This window comes from Lepidochelys olivacea (assembly GCF_965140295.1).
Source record: "Lepidochelys olivacea isolate rLepOli2 genome assembly, chromosome: 16".
Classification (NCBI taxonomy): domain Eukaryota; kingdom Metazoa; phylum Chordata; order Testudines; family Cheloniidae; genus Lepidochelys; species Lepidochelys olivacea.
In genome coordinates, this window is record NC_140426.1 from 10,322,846 (window position 1) to 10,336,968 (window position 14,123).

The window sequence follows — 14,123 nt, forward strand, 5'->3', positions numbered from 1 at the left end:
GTCTTCAGTTAGCATCTGTTTCCTTTTGAGGAAGCACTGGCTAGAGAAGGTGAGATCTCTTACCAGGGAGATGTCTGGCAGGGCATTAATACTGCTTTGGAATCCCTCTCCGCCTCCCTCCAGGTCTGCGGTGTTCTAGGCACACAAAGGAAGGGGAAAAACAGCCAGTCACTGCACTGTACAGCAACACAAAGCAAAGCAGAGGCCCTAGCACGAGACGCTGCCCAGGGGTTTCGGGTGAATCTTAGAAAACCTCACATGGACAGAAAGGTTTGCAGCAAATGGAGCTTTTTGGTTGCAATGAGAAAGGTTTGTATTCATGGCAAGGTCGCCCCTGCAGCATGGGAGATCCAGGCACCACAGCTATGGCAAAGCAACCCGGATGGGAAACTGCTTCTGCCCCACGTGCAGACTAGGAGGGCAAGGCCTTCAGCTCAAGCAGTAGCTTTGTGGGTTCAAGCGTTGGACTGTTGTTACATTTGTTAGTTTTAATAATGCAAGGGACCCCTGCGGCCTGCTGCCGCCGTCTGCATGGCCCCAATCCTCCTGTTAATTGCAGTGGGGAATTTTAGGGGAGCAAGGGATGTAACCGTCCAGCCCACGGTTTTTATCTTGGCAGCATCCCCTTTAAACACAGCCCTTTGCTGAAGCCAAAGGGCTGGCTTCTCCTCTCGCCCACCCTGCTGGGAATCAGGAGCACCACTGCTGTGAGCAAGGGGACGCTCCGGTCCGGTGCAGCGTCTGCAAGAGGTGAGAGAGGACTGATCGCTGGTCCATGGGCGCACGCACCCTTGATTTCAATGGAGGAGGCACTCGTGTTAGTTAAGAGCAGAATTTGGCCTATGATCTACGTAGCGTCGAGTGCTCAGAGCCACCGGGGTGGGAGAAGTGTCCTTCCAAGTGAGTGGATCTCTCTGGGATCTGCCTTTGCTTTGCTCAGGCCTGGGCCGTCTTCAGAGGTGCCGCTCCAAGGATTGGTGAGGATGGAGCCTTCCAAGGACCAGGTGATGATCGTGGTGCATAGCTGCGCTAGACTGGGGATGGGGCGCAGGGAGTCCCTTTCCTGCTCTAGGCTACCTGGGGAGGACAAGCATGGCCAGCAACGAGGGTGAGGCATGGCCGAGCCCACACAGAGAAGGTGCACTGGCTATGACCTTGCTGGTCACGGTGTGAGATCACCGCTGGGCATTTGAGTCTCGCTCTCCAGGTCAGAGGGTCTGGTTACTCTTTGGACTATGGGCTTGTCGGTATTGGGGTGGGAGCCACCCCCACGGTAGCGGCAGCCCTGTGTGGGTGCCTTGCCCCAGTGACTTGCCCTGGTGAGTAAAGCAAACCCAGCTCCAGGAGAGCTTAGCACTGGCGAGATGCGTGGTCACAGCCTCAGACCGGACTGGCCCTGAATCTGTCGTGACTGCCTTCAGGACCCAGAGGGTGAGGTGGTGTGTGTGGGTCTCCCTCTCTGCATCTGGGCCTCTCTCTCACTTTCCGCCAGGAATTGCAGCATTGCTGCAAAGAGATCACCCTCCAGCTTGGCAACGCTTCCCTTTCCACATTCCCTTCCATTTCATATCCTTCTCCCCATGCTTTCCCCCTAGCAAAATGCTTCTTTGGGAGCCCGCATGCCCCGGCAGCCCAGTGCCGTTGGCTTGCTCCCCTTGCTCGGCTGAGCCACTCTCGTGGTTTGACCCAATCATGTTTTCACTTCCTGGGGGGATCTTCCACTCTTTGCGGGCTATGAAAGGGTTAAATCAAGATGCTCCCCCCCCATCCCGCGCACACACCACCCTGACACGAAATCAGACCAGACAGTCTCCGATGCAAATGCCTGGCAGATGTTGGGTGCGTTGGGTTTTTTTTTCTTTCTTCATTATAATTATAGCCAAAATTAATGATCAGATGTCAAAATACAGCCTGGAATATGTCAATGCCGTCAGCAGAGCTCGAGAAATCAGCAAAAGAATTCAATGAGTTCGTTAGTCTCTCGGCACGGTGGGGCTGTCAATCAGGGGTGGGGGAGAGATGGGTAACGTCAGCCGGAGGAGAGAGGTTCGGAGCAGTGAGCGCCTGGCTAATGAACCCCGGGGAATTCAGGGAGATGTCATTTCCGTGCACAGAGGGGTTGTGCAGATCGGCGCGGCTGACGCAGCACTCTGCATCCCCGTGGGGCTGGCACAGTCCCGGTTGGCCCAGCAGAGGGGAGGGCAGGAGCCCTGGGCTCCAATCTGACTCCACCACATGGCGGGAGTTTGCCTCAGATGGGCTATGACCCCTGTCCCAAGGCCAGAGCCATCACTTTTCTGCCACCATGGCCCCTGCTGATTAGAGCAACTCCCTGTTCGAAGTGTGACTCCTGGCACTAAGCACCCGCTAGGATTTCAAAGCACCTGGCACAGCAGGGGTAAGGGGCACAACTTACCCCTTTCAGCCTCTGAAAGGCTGAGAGTGAGACTCCTGCTGTCTAGTCCTGCAGGCTCTGAGTGTGAATCCAGGCACGAGTGCCCTGGACTGTGTGAGTTCTACTGCGCTCCACGCTTGGGAGTGTGAATTGTAACATGCTGGGTGGGGCCCCTGGCGCTGATAGGCTGGGAGCACAAATGTGGACACCAGGGCGTCATTCTCACTGCATGTGGGGGCAGGGAAGGAGAGAGAAGGCAAGCCGCTGTGTCCCCCTGCCCATAGTAGCGTGCTCGGGGCCTGTTGCAGAGCATGGCTTGATTTTGTCTGTGTGGAGGGGACAGAATTGGGTTAAAAGGCCAACGATCATATTCACTCTGGTTTTAGGCCAGTGTAAACCCTGGCAGAGGGCCCAGTTGGATGGTGGCAAGTCCTCCACAGCATCACAGTGGAGTGGCATACTGGGACTATACCCCCACTGGTACTAGGGGACAGAAGGGGGCCAGCACAGGCTCCAAATGCTGGCAGGTAAGCCCAGAATCAACCTGCTTGTGTAACACTGACAGACCCCACTCGTTGGCGAGTGGGATCGAACCTGGGACCTCTAGAGCTAAATGCATGAGCCTGTACTTCATGAGCTAAAAGCCACACGGCCCTTCACTAAGGCTGTAGAGCAGACTCATTAATCTCTCTCTAAGTGGTCTCGATGCCACTGGCTGGGACAGAACATCACACCCAGGAGGTGGGTGGGTGACACTTGCAGAGTAGAGGCTGCTTGCAGGGTTTAAGTTGGCTTCCTCCTGCAGGAAACCCGAGGGAGGGCAGTGGTGGAGAGAGCTCCCTGGGGTGAAACTCCTGGGTTCCAATAGCACCCAGCACTGTAGTATCCAAGCCCTGCAGCCTTGCTCTCCTGGAGGTGGAAGTGACACACAGGAGAGCACATGGCTCTGCAGTGTGGTTATAACACCTCTTGATCCCACGAGGCCAGGCAAGAGCAAATCACGTTCTCCAACACACTGTCATCTGGAGGGAACCCGGACAACTGGATCCTCTCCTTCCCACCCTGGAGAACCGCTGTACACTAGCGCTCAGATCCACACTCACAGGCCATGAGTGCAATGGGATCTATCTACCGGGGGAGGACGCAGGGGGCACCGGTGCTAGGATCCATGTAGGACAATGGGATCTCTATAACGAGGGAGCAGGTGGGCACTGGTGTAGGACAATGGGATCTCTATAACGAGGGAGCGGCATTTGCACCAGGATTCACACTCATGCTCAGTGACACTTTGCCAACCAGGTAAAGCGTGTAGCCCACAGCGGGGCTAATTAACAAGCAAATCAAATGTCATTTGTATTCCCATGGGAACCAGTTTATTCTCATGGTGGGGGCATTTAGAAAGAATAATATACAGCTCCTGCTGGATTAGCAAAATGCCACTTAACCCACTTCTGTTTAGACTGATCTCGCCTGCCTTCCGCAATTAAGTCAACAATCAGGCAGTTTACATCTGCAGAAACACTGATCCACAGCATATTTCCTTTCCCTCGCATTAATGAGGCTGTTGGTTCCTTTGTGCTGGAATGGGCAGGGTCCAGTCTGTGTTTAACCGCATGTTGTCTAGTGTCAGATAAACAACTGGTTTGTTTGAATCTGTGGTATATGTGCATTTCCCCGTCTGCTGGAAAGCACTCAGCCCAAGGCCTTCCACCCGTTAGATGACTCACATCCAAACCAGGCCCCGCAGGCACCCTAGGCACGGAAAACATTTGAAGAAATTGCTTCTCCTCTTTGCAGCTTTAGGACAGGGACTAGGGGGCGGGGGAGAACGAGGATGTGAATGGACACGGCTTGAGAGCAATGGTAGCATGGGAGCCTGTCCCACAGCCTGGCACTCCGGCAGGAGTAGAAAGCTGAAAGCCTTTGTTTCAGGGCAATGAGTTCTCATTCCCAGCGAGCCCAGTATTGGGCCAAGGGTTATTTGGCAAGGATGGGTTTCAGTGGGGTTAGGTTTTGGGGACAGATAGCCACATTAATGGATAGGGGATGATTCATCCTTAGTCCCAGCCTGGCTAGGCATGTGGCAGGAATTTCAGGAAGGTCTGATTGCATGCAGGGTTAAGGTGGGCCAGTGGATGTCAATGGAGGCGGGGTGGGGTGGGGTGTGGGGAGACAGTGATTTCAAGAAGAGACAATTTTAGGGAGCGTGAACTTCAGTCACCCCCGACCCATGTGATCAAACAGAGGAGGGGGACACAGTTACTGGGCCAAATTCAGAATTGGGCTAAGCACCTGCAGTGAGCTGCACCCTCTTACCCCAGCTCCATACCCCCTCGCAGGAGAGAGCCGCCTAAATATCACCGTCTCCTCCATGATATGATCTCCAGCTGCTGCCCCTAAGCCTATAATCCCACCATGGCTTGTCAATAACCACACAGGAAGTGGTGGCATTTCCAGTCCCCTCCCCATGTCGCTGTGGGGGGAGGCAGCTGGGTCTGTAACCCTTCCCTGGCCAGACTTTCAATTGCCTGCCTGATGTGCCAGAGACAAGAGCTTTCAGGCTGCCACATGAGCCAGGACGTTAACAGTTCACCAGCCACGTGCAGCCCGGAGAGCTTCCAAAATGCACATGCTAGACCAGGGGTGGACAAACGTTTTGGCCCGAGGGCCACATCTGGGTATGGAAATTGTATGGGGGGCCATGAAGGCTCACGAAATTGGAGGTGGGGTGCAGGAGGGCTTGAGGGCTCCAGTTAGGGGTGCGGGCTCTGGGGTGTGGCTGGGGATGAGGAGTTGGGGGTGCAGGAGCGTGCTCCGGGCTGGAACCAAGGGGTTCAGAGGACAGGAGGGCAATCAGGGCTGGGGCAGGGGCATGGGAGGGGGTCAGGGATGCAGGCTCCAGGCGGCACTTACCTCAAGCAGCTCCAAGAAACAGCGGCATGTCCCCCCTCCGGCTCCCCTGCGGAGGCACAGCCAGGCAGCTCTGTGCGCTGCCCTGTGAGCAGGCACCGCCCCTGCAGCTCCCATTGGCTGCAGTTTCCAGCCAATGGGAGCTGCGGGGGCGGCACTTGGGGTGGGGGCAGCGTGCGGAGCCCCTTGGCTGCCCCTACATGTAGGAGCTGGAAGAGGGACATGCCGCTGCTTCCAGGAGCCATGCGGAGCGGGGCAAACCCCAGACCCCACTTCCAGATGGGAGCTCAAGGGCTGGATTAAAATGTCTGGAGGGCCAGATGTGGCCCCTGGGCCATAGTTTGCCCACCTCTGTGCTAGACCCCCAGCACCTTTGAAGCCTGAAGCCCTGTAGGATGAAGTCCACTGAGTTCCTGTTCAAAAGATCTTCCCTTGGCAGGATGGGTGAAATATTAAGGCTCCGGAGCCTTATAAATAGGGAAGCTTAGGAGACAGGAATCGAGACCCACCTTTAACATCATTGGCCTAAAAAAGTTTCCAGGGAAGGCGGAGTGAAGAGAGAAAGTATTTACAGAGACAGTAAAGTCTACTCCTCCACACCAGGCCTGTGTGGCTACAGATCCCGCTCTTACACCATGGCCATCACCAGGGTATCTAAAGCCTTTCCCAAAGACCTGGTCCAATGTGCAGTCTCAGTATCAGCACTACACAGGTAGGGGCGTTTGCACTCTGGTTTGATGGATGCGCATTGCAAAGCTCTCCTGTATGCCGCAGGGCTGCTGGCAGGGTGGCTGCTGCTTTCTCTGCCTGATCCCGGTGCAGTTCTACTCCAGCCAGGCGATCGGCCTCGGAGCTAATGGGCTCGGTGAGGAGAGTGGGAGGAAGGGAGTGTTTCTATTGCACAATTTGGCTAGCCTGGTTCTCAGGGGACATAAACAAAAAACCTGCCCACACTGATCAGGGAACCCCTGGAGAGACCCTGCCAGTAACAACCAGGCCTAGGACCAGGTACAGCTCGCTCAGTTTGGATTATCAGTAGGACCTGGGCTTTCTGGCGACTGTGCCCTTTACAATTCCTCTCCCCCTGCAGGGTGAACAGCACCGAGTTCCTTCCCTTCCTGCAGGACAGGAGGATTTCTCAAGGGTCACACTGCAGCAAATCTTTACGCTGACCCATGAGTAGGGCCCTACCAAATTAATGGTCCATTTTGGTCAATTTCACGGCCATAGGATTTAAAAAATTGTAAATTTCATGATTTCAGCTATTTAAATCTGAAATTTCACAGTGTTGTAACCGTAGGGGTCCTGACCCAAAAGAGGCCTGGGGGGGGAGTTGCTAGGTTACTGTAGGGGGGGTTGTGGTATTGCCATCCTTACTTCTGCGCTGCTCCTGACTTCAGAGCTGGGCAGCTGGCTAACAGCTGCCGCTCTCTGGCCACCCCGTGCTGACGGCACCACAGAAGTAAGGGTGGCAATACCACCCCCCCCACAATCACCTTGCGCCCCCCCCCCACACGTGTCTCCTCTGTGGAATCTGTATAGGACAGGGTAAAATGACACAAAAGACCAGATTTGGTAGGGTCCTACCCATGAGGATACACCCCACTGGTTTACTCTGGAGGAGACTACAGGACTCCTGTGGTTTTACATCCATTCCACCCCATCTCTGTTTCGACCAGGCTGTTCCTGTATTGGATCTCAGCTGGAGATAGTTCTGAAATGTTCTGCCATAGTAATGGGCATTTCAGGGAAAGGGCTGGCGGGCTGTCTGTCTCCAGACATGCCAGGCACCGTGTGCCAGGGGAACATGCTCACTGAGTCAAGGCAGCCTGCCAGTCCTCTCTTTGCTGCTAGGGAGTTCTCAGCAGCCCCCGGGCTGCTCTATGCCTAGGCCCTGCCAACAATGCTGCTGACCCTGGCTGTTTTCGGCCCGTCTGCGTGGAGATATAAATATGGTTCCATGTTTTGCTGAGCTGTCCTAAAAGAGGACTGGATTTCCCTTACGCCTAATATTTCTGGGCAAAGTAGAAATTGCTCCTGGCTGTAAAAGGTAATGGCTTTTAAGCAAAAACGTGCCTGTAGGAGCTCACTCTATTTTAAGATCAGGTTTTATTGGCTGTCACTTTAAAAGGCCACTGAGGCCCCATGCCACAGCTTTGAAAAACAAGTGTTTAGAAATAGCTCCACACCTATCAACCGTCTATTTCTCCTCCCTCTAATGTACGTTATTCATGGATCCTAAGGGCAGAAGGGGCCTTTGTGATCATCCAGTCTGACCCCTGCAGAGTACAGGCCAGAGAATTTCACCCACTGATTTCTGTACTGAGTCCAACCTGTAGCGGAGCTCGGGTGTAATCTTTTAGAAATATACCCCGTCTTGCTGTAAAAACTCCAAGTGATGGAGAATCTACCACATTCCTTGGCCATCGGTTTCAATGGTTAATTAAACTCACTGTTAAAAATTAGCATCTCCTTTTTCCCAGTTATTGCTAACGACAGGAGCCAGGCAGAGAAAGGTCATTCTGTTTCGAGGAGGGTTTTGGTATTTTGAAATCTGGTTTTATTCAGAGTTGGAATAAAATTGAAAATTCGCCATGAAAGGGAACAAAGTCCCGGCGCTGGGGCAGTCTGTCTGGTGGGCTGCCACTGAGTCCCCCACCCTGGACGGCCCAGGGATACCAGGCTCTCAGTTCCCTGGCAGCCCACAGGTGGTCTGCCGGGGAGGTGGGTAGGCAAGATGGCAGGAAACCGGTGGAAACCTGGTTTCTGTTGGAAGTTCGTCAAATCAAACTGTGTCCACAGAACATTTAAATTTTGACAAAACAAAGTTTGTCAAAGTTTTTCCAACAGCAGTACTAACAACATGGGCATGGACACAGGGTAATAATAAAATAACTACTTATATGGAGATGTATTTTATATTCTCAAGTCCCACTGCGCTTTACTAACATATATTGCTATACAACTGGGATCACTTTGCCCTCGGCTGAAAGGTGACCATTTCTGGTGTGTAGCTTGACAGTGGTTTAACACCTCTGAGCTACACTACAGATTAATGTCATTTTAGCACAGGAGATAACAGATATCCCACCTGGGGGGCTGCTTGGCATGGTTCAACTGTTTCCTTCTAACCCATGGAAATTAGCTTCCTTTCTCATTTTGTCTGTATGAAATTTTAGTTTGTGCTGACTTTGCTAGTGCTTTTTATGTAGCATGTTGTAAAACTAGGCAAATATCTAGATGAGATGACATACCCCCGGAAGATCTTTGCGTACCCCCAGGGGTATGTGTACCCCTGGTTGAGAATCACTGCTCTGGATCATGCTGCTTTCCCCAAATACGCTGGTGGGGTGAAGGGGTGGAAGACCTTTCACGAAACACCTTAAAACATCGGACTCTATTCTTTCAGCCACAGCAAGCAGTATTGTGATTTCCTGCCAAAATTCCTTGTGCTTCTACTGAGATGCTATCTAAACCCACTGCAGATTCATGTGAATTATTACTTGTAAGAAATGTCTGGGAGCTTCAGATTCCATGGTGATGTTAGCAGAGACCCACCTCCAGCACCATTACATTGTTAAGTGAATTTATTGGTCCTCTTGCTTCATTAATTGAGTTTATTATACTGAGAAGTGGGGAATCTGAGAGCACTTCTAGAACTTCAGTCTCAGAACTAAGTTTTCAGGATGAACAGAAAGGTCACTGCTGAATGGTAAATTTGGAGGAGATGAACTGAGATAATTTAAAGGCCCCGTCTAATCTCTCCTCTATGTGGATTTAAGATACAACAGCCACAACCCATCATTTCTTCAGGAGACGGGAAACAGGCAGGCAAAGTGACTGGGAAAACAGGTATTTCGTTTCACCACCTGGGATCATTCTAACACCTTTTCCAGTTGTTCTCAAGCGCCTTCCATTTGAGGGTCTCAAAGCACTTCCCAGATATTAATTAATTAAGTCTATCAAGTCACTGGTCCCTCCCCAGGGTGGCAGGGCAATATACTAGTCTAACTTTACAGTTGGGAAACTGAGGCACAGGAAGATAAGTGACTTTGTGATCATTCCCTGGGGTTGGTGGCTGAGCTAGATGCAGGGTCCAGAAGTCTTGACACCCAGCTCCTTGCTCTAATCACTAGATAACCCCGCCTCACTTTTATTTAGACCTCTGTCCCTTTAAAACCAGGCATGGCTGATCCATTTTGGCTAAAATAAGAACCAAAACTGAAACTTTGTTCTGAACCCAACCCCAAGCTAGGCCTTTTCAGCTACTGGTGAGCATGGTCACTTAAGGATGAATGGACAAGGAGATCATCTCCCTCCCCATCTCCTGCAATGAGTTGTTCCACCCAGAATGGAGTTCATGCTTATTCGCAGGGGTCAGGATGTGGGAGGACACTGCTGCCCTCTACGCGGTGTCTGTTCTGGAGCTACAGGGCCCAATCCATCCTGGTGTCGAGCGCCTCCCAGGAGCTGCTCAGCCCCTCGCAGGATTGGGCTCTGTACAGAGAACTCTGCTGTCTGTCAATCTGGCACTACATTTGCTACGAAATAATGACTACATAAAATCAATGTAGATTTCAATTTTGTAAACATAATAATTACACAGCCGGGAAAAACCCAAACCCCTCTCCAAATCCCTCAGGACCAGCTCATTTTTAAGCAAATTCTACAATACCTGAGCTCCTGTGATCAAGAGACTGCAGCTGATTATCACATTGTACAATTAACCCCTGCTTTGCAGAACTGAGCAGAGAGCCAAAGACACATTAAACTAGGAGGTGATAACCAGGTCTGGCTGGGTCATAGGAGGAGGAGAAGGACCTTGGAGTACTGGTTGATCATAGGATGACTATGAGCTGCCAATGTGATATGGCTGTGAAAAAAGCTAATGCGGTCTTGGGATGCATCAGGAGAGGTATTTCCAGTAGGGATAAGGAGGTTTTAGTACCGTTATACAAGGCACTGGTGAGACCTCACCTGGAATACTGTGTGCAGTTCTTGTCTCCCACGTTTAAGAAGGATGAATTCAAACTGGAACAGGTACAGAGAAGGGCTACGAGGATGATCCGAGGAATGGAAAACTTGTCTTATGAAAGGAGACTCAAGGAGCTTGGCTTGTTTAGCCTAATTAAAAGAAGGTTGAGGGGCGATATGATTGCTCTCTATAAATATATCAGAGGGATAAATACCGGAGCGGGAGAGGAATTATTTAAGCTCAGTACCAATGTGGACACAAGAACAAATGAATATAAACTGGCCATCAGGAAGTTTAGATTTGAAATTAGATGAAGGTTTCTAACCATCAGAGGAGTGAAGTTTTGGAATAGCCTTCCAAGGGAAGCAGTGGGGCCAAAAGATCTGTCTGGCTTTAAGATTAAATTCAGTAAGTTTATGGAGGAGATGGTATGATGGGATAACATGGTTTTGGTAATTAAATATTCATGGTAAATAGGCCCAATGGCCTGTGATGGGATGTTAGATGGGGTGGGATCTGAGTTCCCAGGAAAGAATTTTCTGTAGTATCTGGCTGGTGAATCTTGCCCATATGCTCACGGTTTAGCTGATCGCCATATTTGGGGTCGGGAAGGAATTTTCCTCCAGGGCAGATTGGAAGAGGCCCTGGAGGTTTTTCGCCGTCCTCTGTAGCATGGGGCATGGGTCACTTGCTGGAGGATTCTCTGCTCCTTGAAGTCTCTAAACCATGATTTGAGGACTTCAATAGCTCAGACATAAGTGAGAGGTTTTTCGCAGGAGTGGGTGGGTGAAATTCTGTGGCCTGCATTGTGCAGGAGGTCAGACTAGATGATCATAATGGTCCCTTCTGACCTTAGTATCTATGAATCTATAATCAGCATTACAGAGAGGTTTAATTAGGACTTGGCTTGCCTGGGGGTGAACTTAATGCACCCCATAATGATATCACACCTCACAAGTTTAGAAGGGGCTAGTGATCCTCGAATTGACCAGCTCATTCAGAAGTTTGGGATGTTAGATGAGGTGGGATCTGAGTTACTACAGAGAATTCTTTCCTGGGTATCTGGTTGGTGAATCTTGCCCATATGCTCAGGGTTTAGCTGATTGCCATATTTGGGGTCGGGAAGGAATTTTTCTCCAGGGCAGATTGGAAGAGACCCTGGGGATTTTTCACCTTCCTCTGTATCATGGGGCACGGGCCACTTGCTGGAGGATTCTCTGCTCCTTGAAGTCTTTAAACCATGATTTGAGGACTTCAATAGCTCAGACATAGGTGAGAGGTTTATCGCAGGAGTGGGTGGGTGAGATTCTGTGGCCTGCATTGTGCAGGAGGTCAGACTAGATGATCATAATGGTCCCTTCTGACCTTAATATCTATGAATCTATGAATCATTAGCCTGCAGATTGGAGAGCTGAGGGGACTCTTAGGGTACGTCTACACTGCAACCTCACTCCCACCCCTCTCCCACAGAAGTGAGTTTCAGAGGCCAGGCCAACTCACTCCGGCTCCTGGGCTTGTGCTATGGGGCTAAAAATAGCCATGTAGCTGTTCTCACTCAGGCTCTGAAACCTGGCAAGTGGGGTGGGTCTCAGAGTCCCAGCTCCAGCCTGAGTGGGAAAGTCGACATGGCTAGTTTTAGCCCCCTAGCATGAGCCCCGCAAGCCTGCATCTGTTGACAGGGCTCTGAGACTTGCTGCCACAGGGCTTTTGGGCACTGGAGAGGTAGCCTTTGGGGTAGATCCACGCCTAGCGTAACTCCATTGACTTCAGTGCAGACGTACCAGGGATGGACCGGAACCCAATCCAATTCTCATTGCAGCCAGTTGAAAGGCTCCCAGTGACCTCCGAGATGGTGGATAGGGCCCTTTGGTGGGGAATCCTTCGGCACTGCTGCGGCCATCTTGACACTAGGGAAGGTGCTATTTAGTAGTGGGGACTGCTGCCAGACGTGGGGTGCCTGAGAGATTCGGAGTTGAAGGGGGCACAGTGTTAGTACCACGGCTTCCCATATTCCACACACCTTGAGTCCCAAGTAAGGGTCTGGTGGCTATCATGGTGAATCAAGGAGCAGTCAAATGGATCCAGGGTGTCAAAGTGGACCTGGTGACACCAGCCTTCCTCGCCCCTGGTGCTGCCACCATGCCACACTTAGCCTCATTCAAGGTGGCAGCACCTGGAAAGCCTGGCACCCTGGAGGTCTAGGCCTTGTTCCTGGCTTTATCACTGTTTTGCTGTATGATCTTTGCTAGAGAATACACACATCCTAGCCTAATATACACCACATTATACGAACGCCTGGCCATGATAAGAGCTACATTGGCCTATGCTTCTCCCAGAGTTCTGTTATTCATGCGAAGCTACATCCCACGGTGCCCTACAATAGAACAACTGGCATCGGCAGATAGGAACTTGTCAAAATCGAGATACATTTGCTCTCCGTCTTGGTATAAGCTAGGGAGGGACTTTCATGACCCAGCACCTGAAACGCTAGTACCCAAAACAAAGATAAGGAGAGGAACAGAAGAAAAGAGCTTTGTACCTTGGAAAATCATCCTGTAAATACGACTGGTTGAAATGTGCAACTCTGGGAGCACACGGCCTTACATAAGGTGAATGTAACAAAGCTGCACGAGATGGCTTCCCAGAGACTGGCATCATACTGAATCTTTTCCCTGGACTATATTATGATTGACTTATAGCAATAAACCTGACTGGTATTGGCGATTTAGTCTCTTGAATATATTTCATAACAGACCAAAGCGTACTCAAGCAACTGTCTATGCAATTTGCCAACATCTCGAACTGGGCAGTTCCCCTTTCTGTGCCTCAGTTTCCCCATCTGTGAACACCTTTGCAAAAGCTTTGGTCACTTACAATGATTTAGTTACAAAGTATGATTATTACTACTACCTGGGGGTGACACATCCCCCAGGATGGGAAGGAATACAGATGGCCTGCACACCAGATGGAATCATGCGATCCCCGTGGCTCATGTAAGTAAGTCCCTTTATCAGATAGAGGGCCAGAGTCTGCTCTCAGTTATACCGAGGTATATCCCAAGTAACTGCACTTAAGCCCACATATATACACGGGATTTTCTGCTGGTGTAAATAAAATAAAAATCTAGCCCTTAGTTTGGTGTGAAGTGGCACTTCCCAAGTTTCTGCTTTGCCAAACGCATTATCATACAAACTAGTGATTAAAAGGGGTAGCCAATCATCTAACTACCCTCGCGGTTCATTTTTAAAAATGTCCAAGAGACCAAATAACCAAACGTAGCCAAATGTATTGTCTAAAGACAAAGTACTACGATACGAAAATGAGATATACATGCCCTGCTTCCAGGAAGCAAATTCTTACCTTGGAGCAAGTTCACTTTACACTGATGGTGTGCTTCAAAGTTAGACATTTCAGCTAGTAGAACTGATAGTGTGATGTTACAAGTTACAAAACTCTTTACACATCACTTAAAATTTAAGTTTGTCCCACTACTTTGTGCCAGCTTGTCCTTGGTACCTCCCTATACTTTCCAGAGCTCATTTTGAATGCTATATTCCAAGCATTGATGAGCCATAACAAAAGTACTCTCTGGCTGTACTAGGTACGAAATGTTCATGCATCTTTGCCTTGACAAGTTTCCTCTTTTTTAATTCCAAAGCTGCCTTCAGTTTTGCAAAGTGTTGTGGGATAGGTGACATGTGTGAAGAGAACTGTGGGAAGCGAATAATACATTCAATTAACATAACTTCCCAATACCCATATGCATAAATACCACGTGCACACTACCTATTAACATGCTGTATACTACAGCTAACATATACATTGGCTAACGGACCCCAAACC

The 14,123-nt window shown here is 50.4% G+C and overlaps 1 protein-coding gene across 3 annotated transcripts in view; it reads right to left on the reverse strand.

The window, feature by feature from the left end:
• Positions 1 to 14,123, reverse strand: part of WHRN (whirlin) — a 108,778-nt gene that overhangs the window by 12,832 nt on the left and 81,823 nt on the right. For all 3 annotated transcript variants that reach the window (XM_084650499.1, XM_084650498.1, XM_084650497.1), the window contains one exon: positions 64 to 135. In XM_084650499.1, the coding sequence (XP_084506625.1) occupies positions 64 to 135 (72 nt within the window). The remainder of the gene's footprint in view (positions 1 to 63; positions 136 to 14,123) is intronic.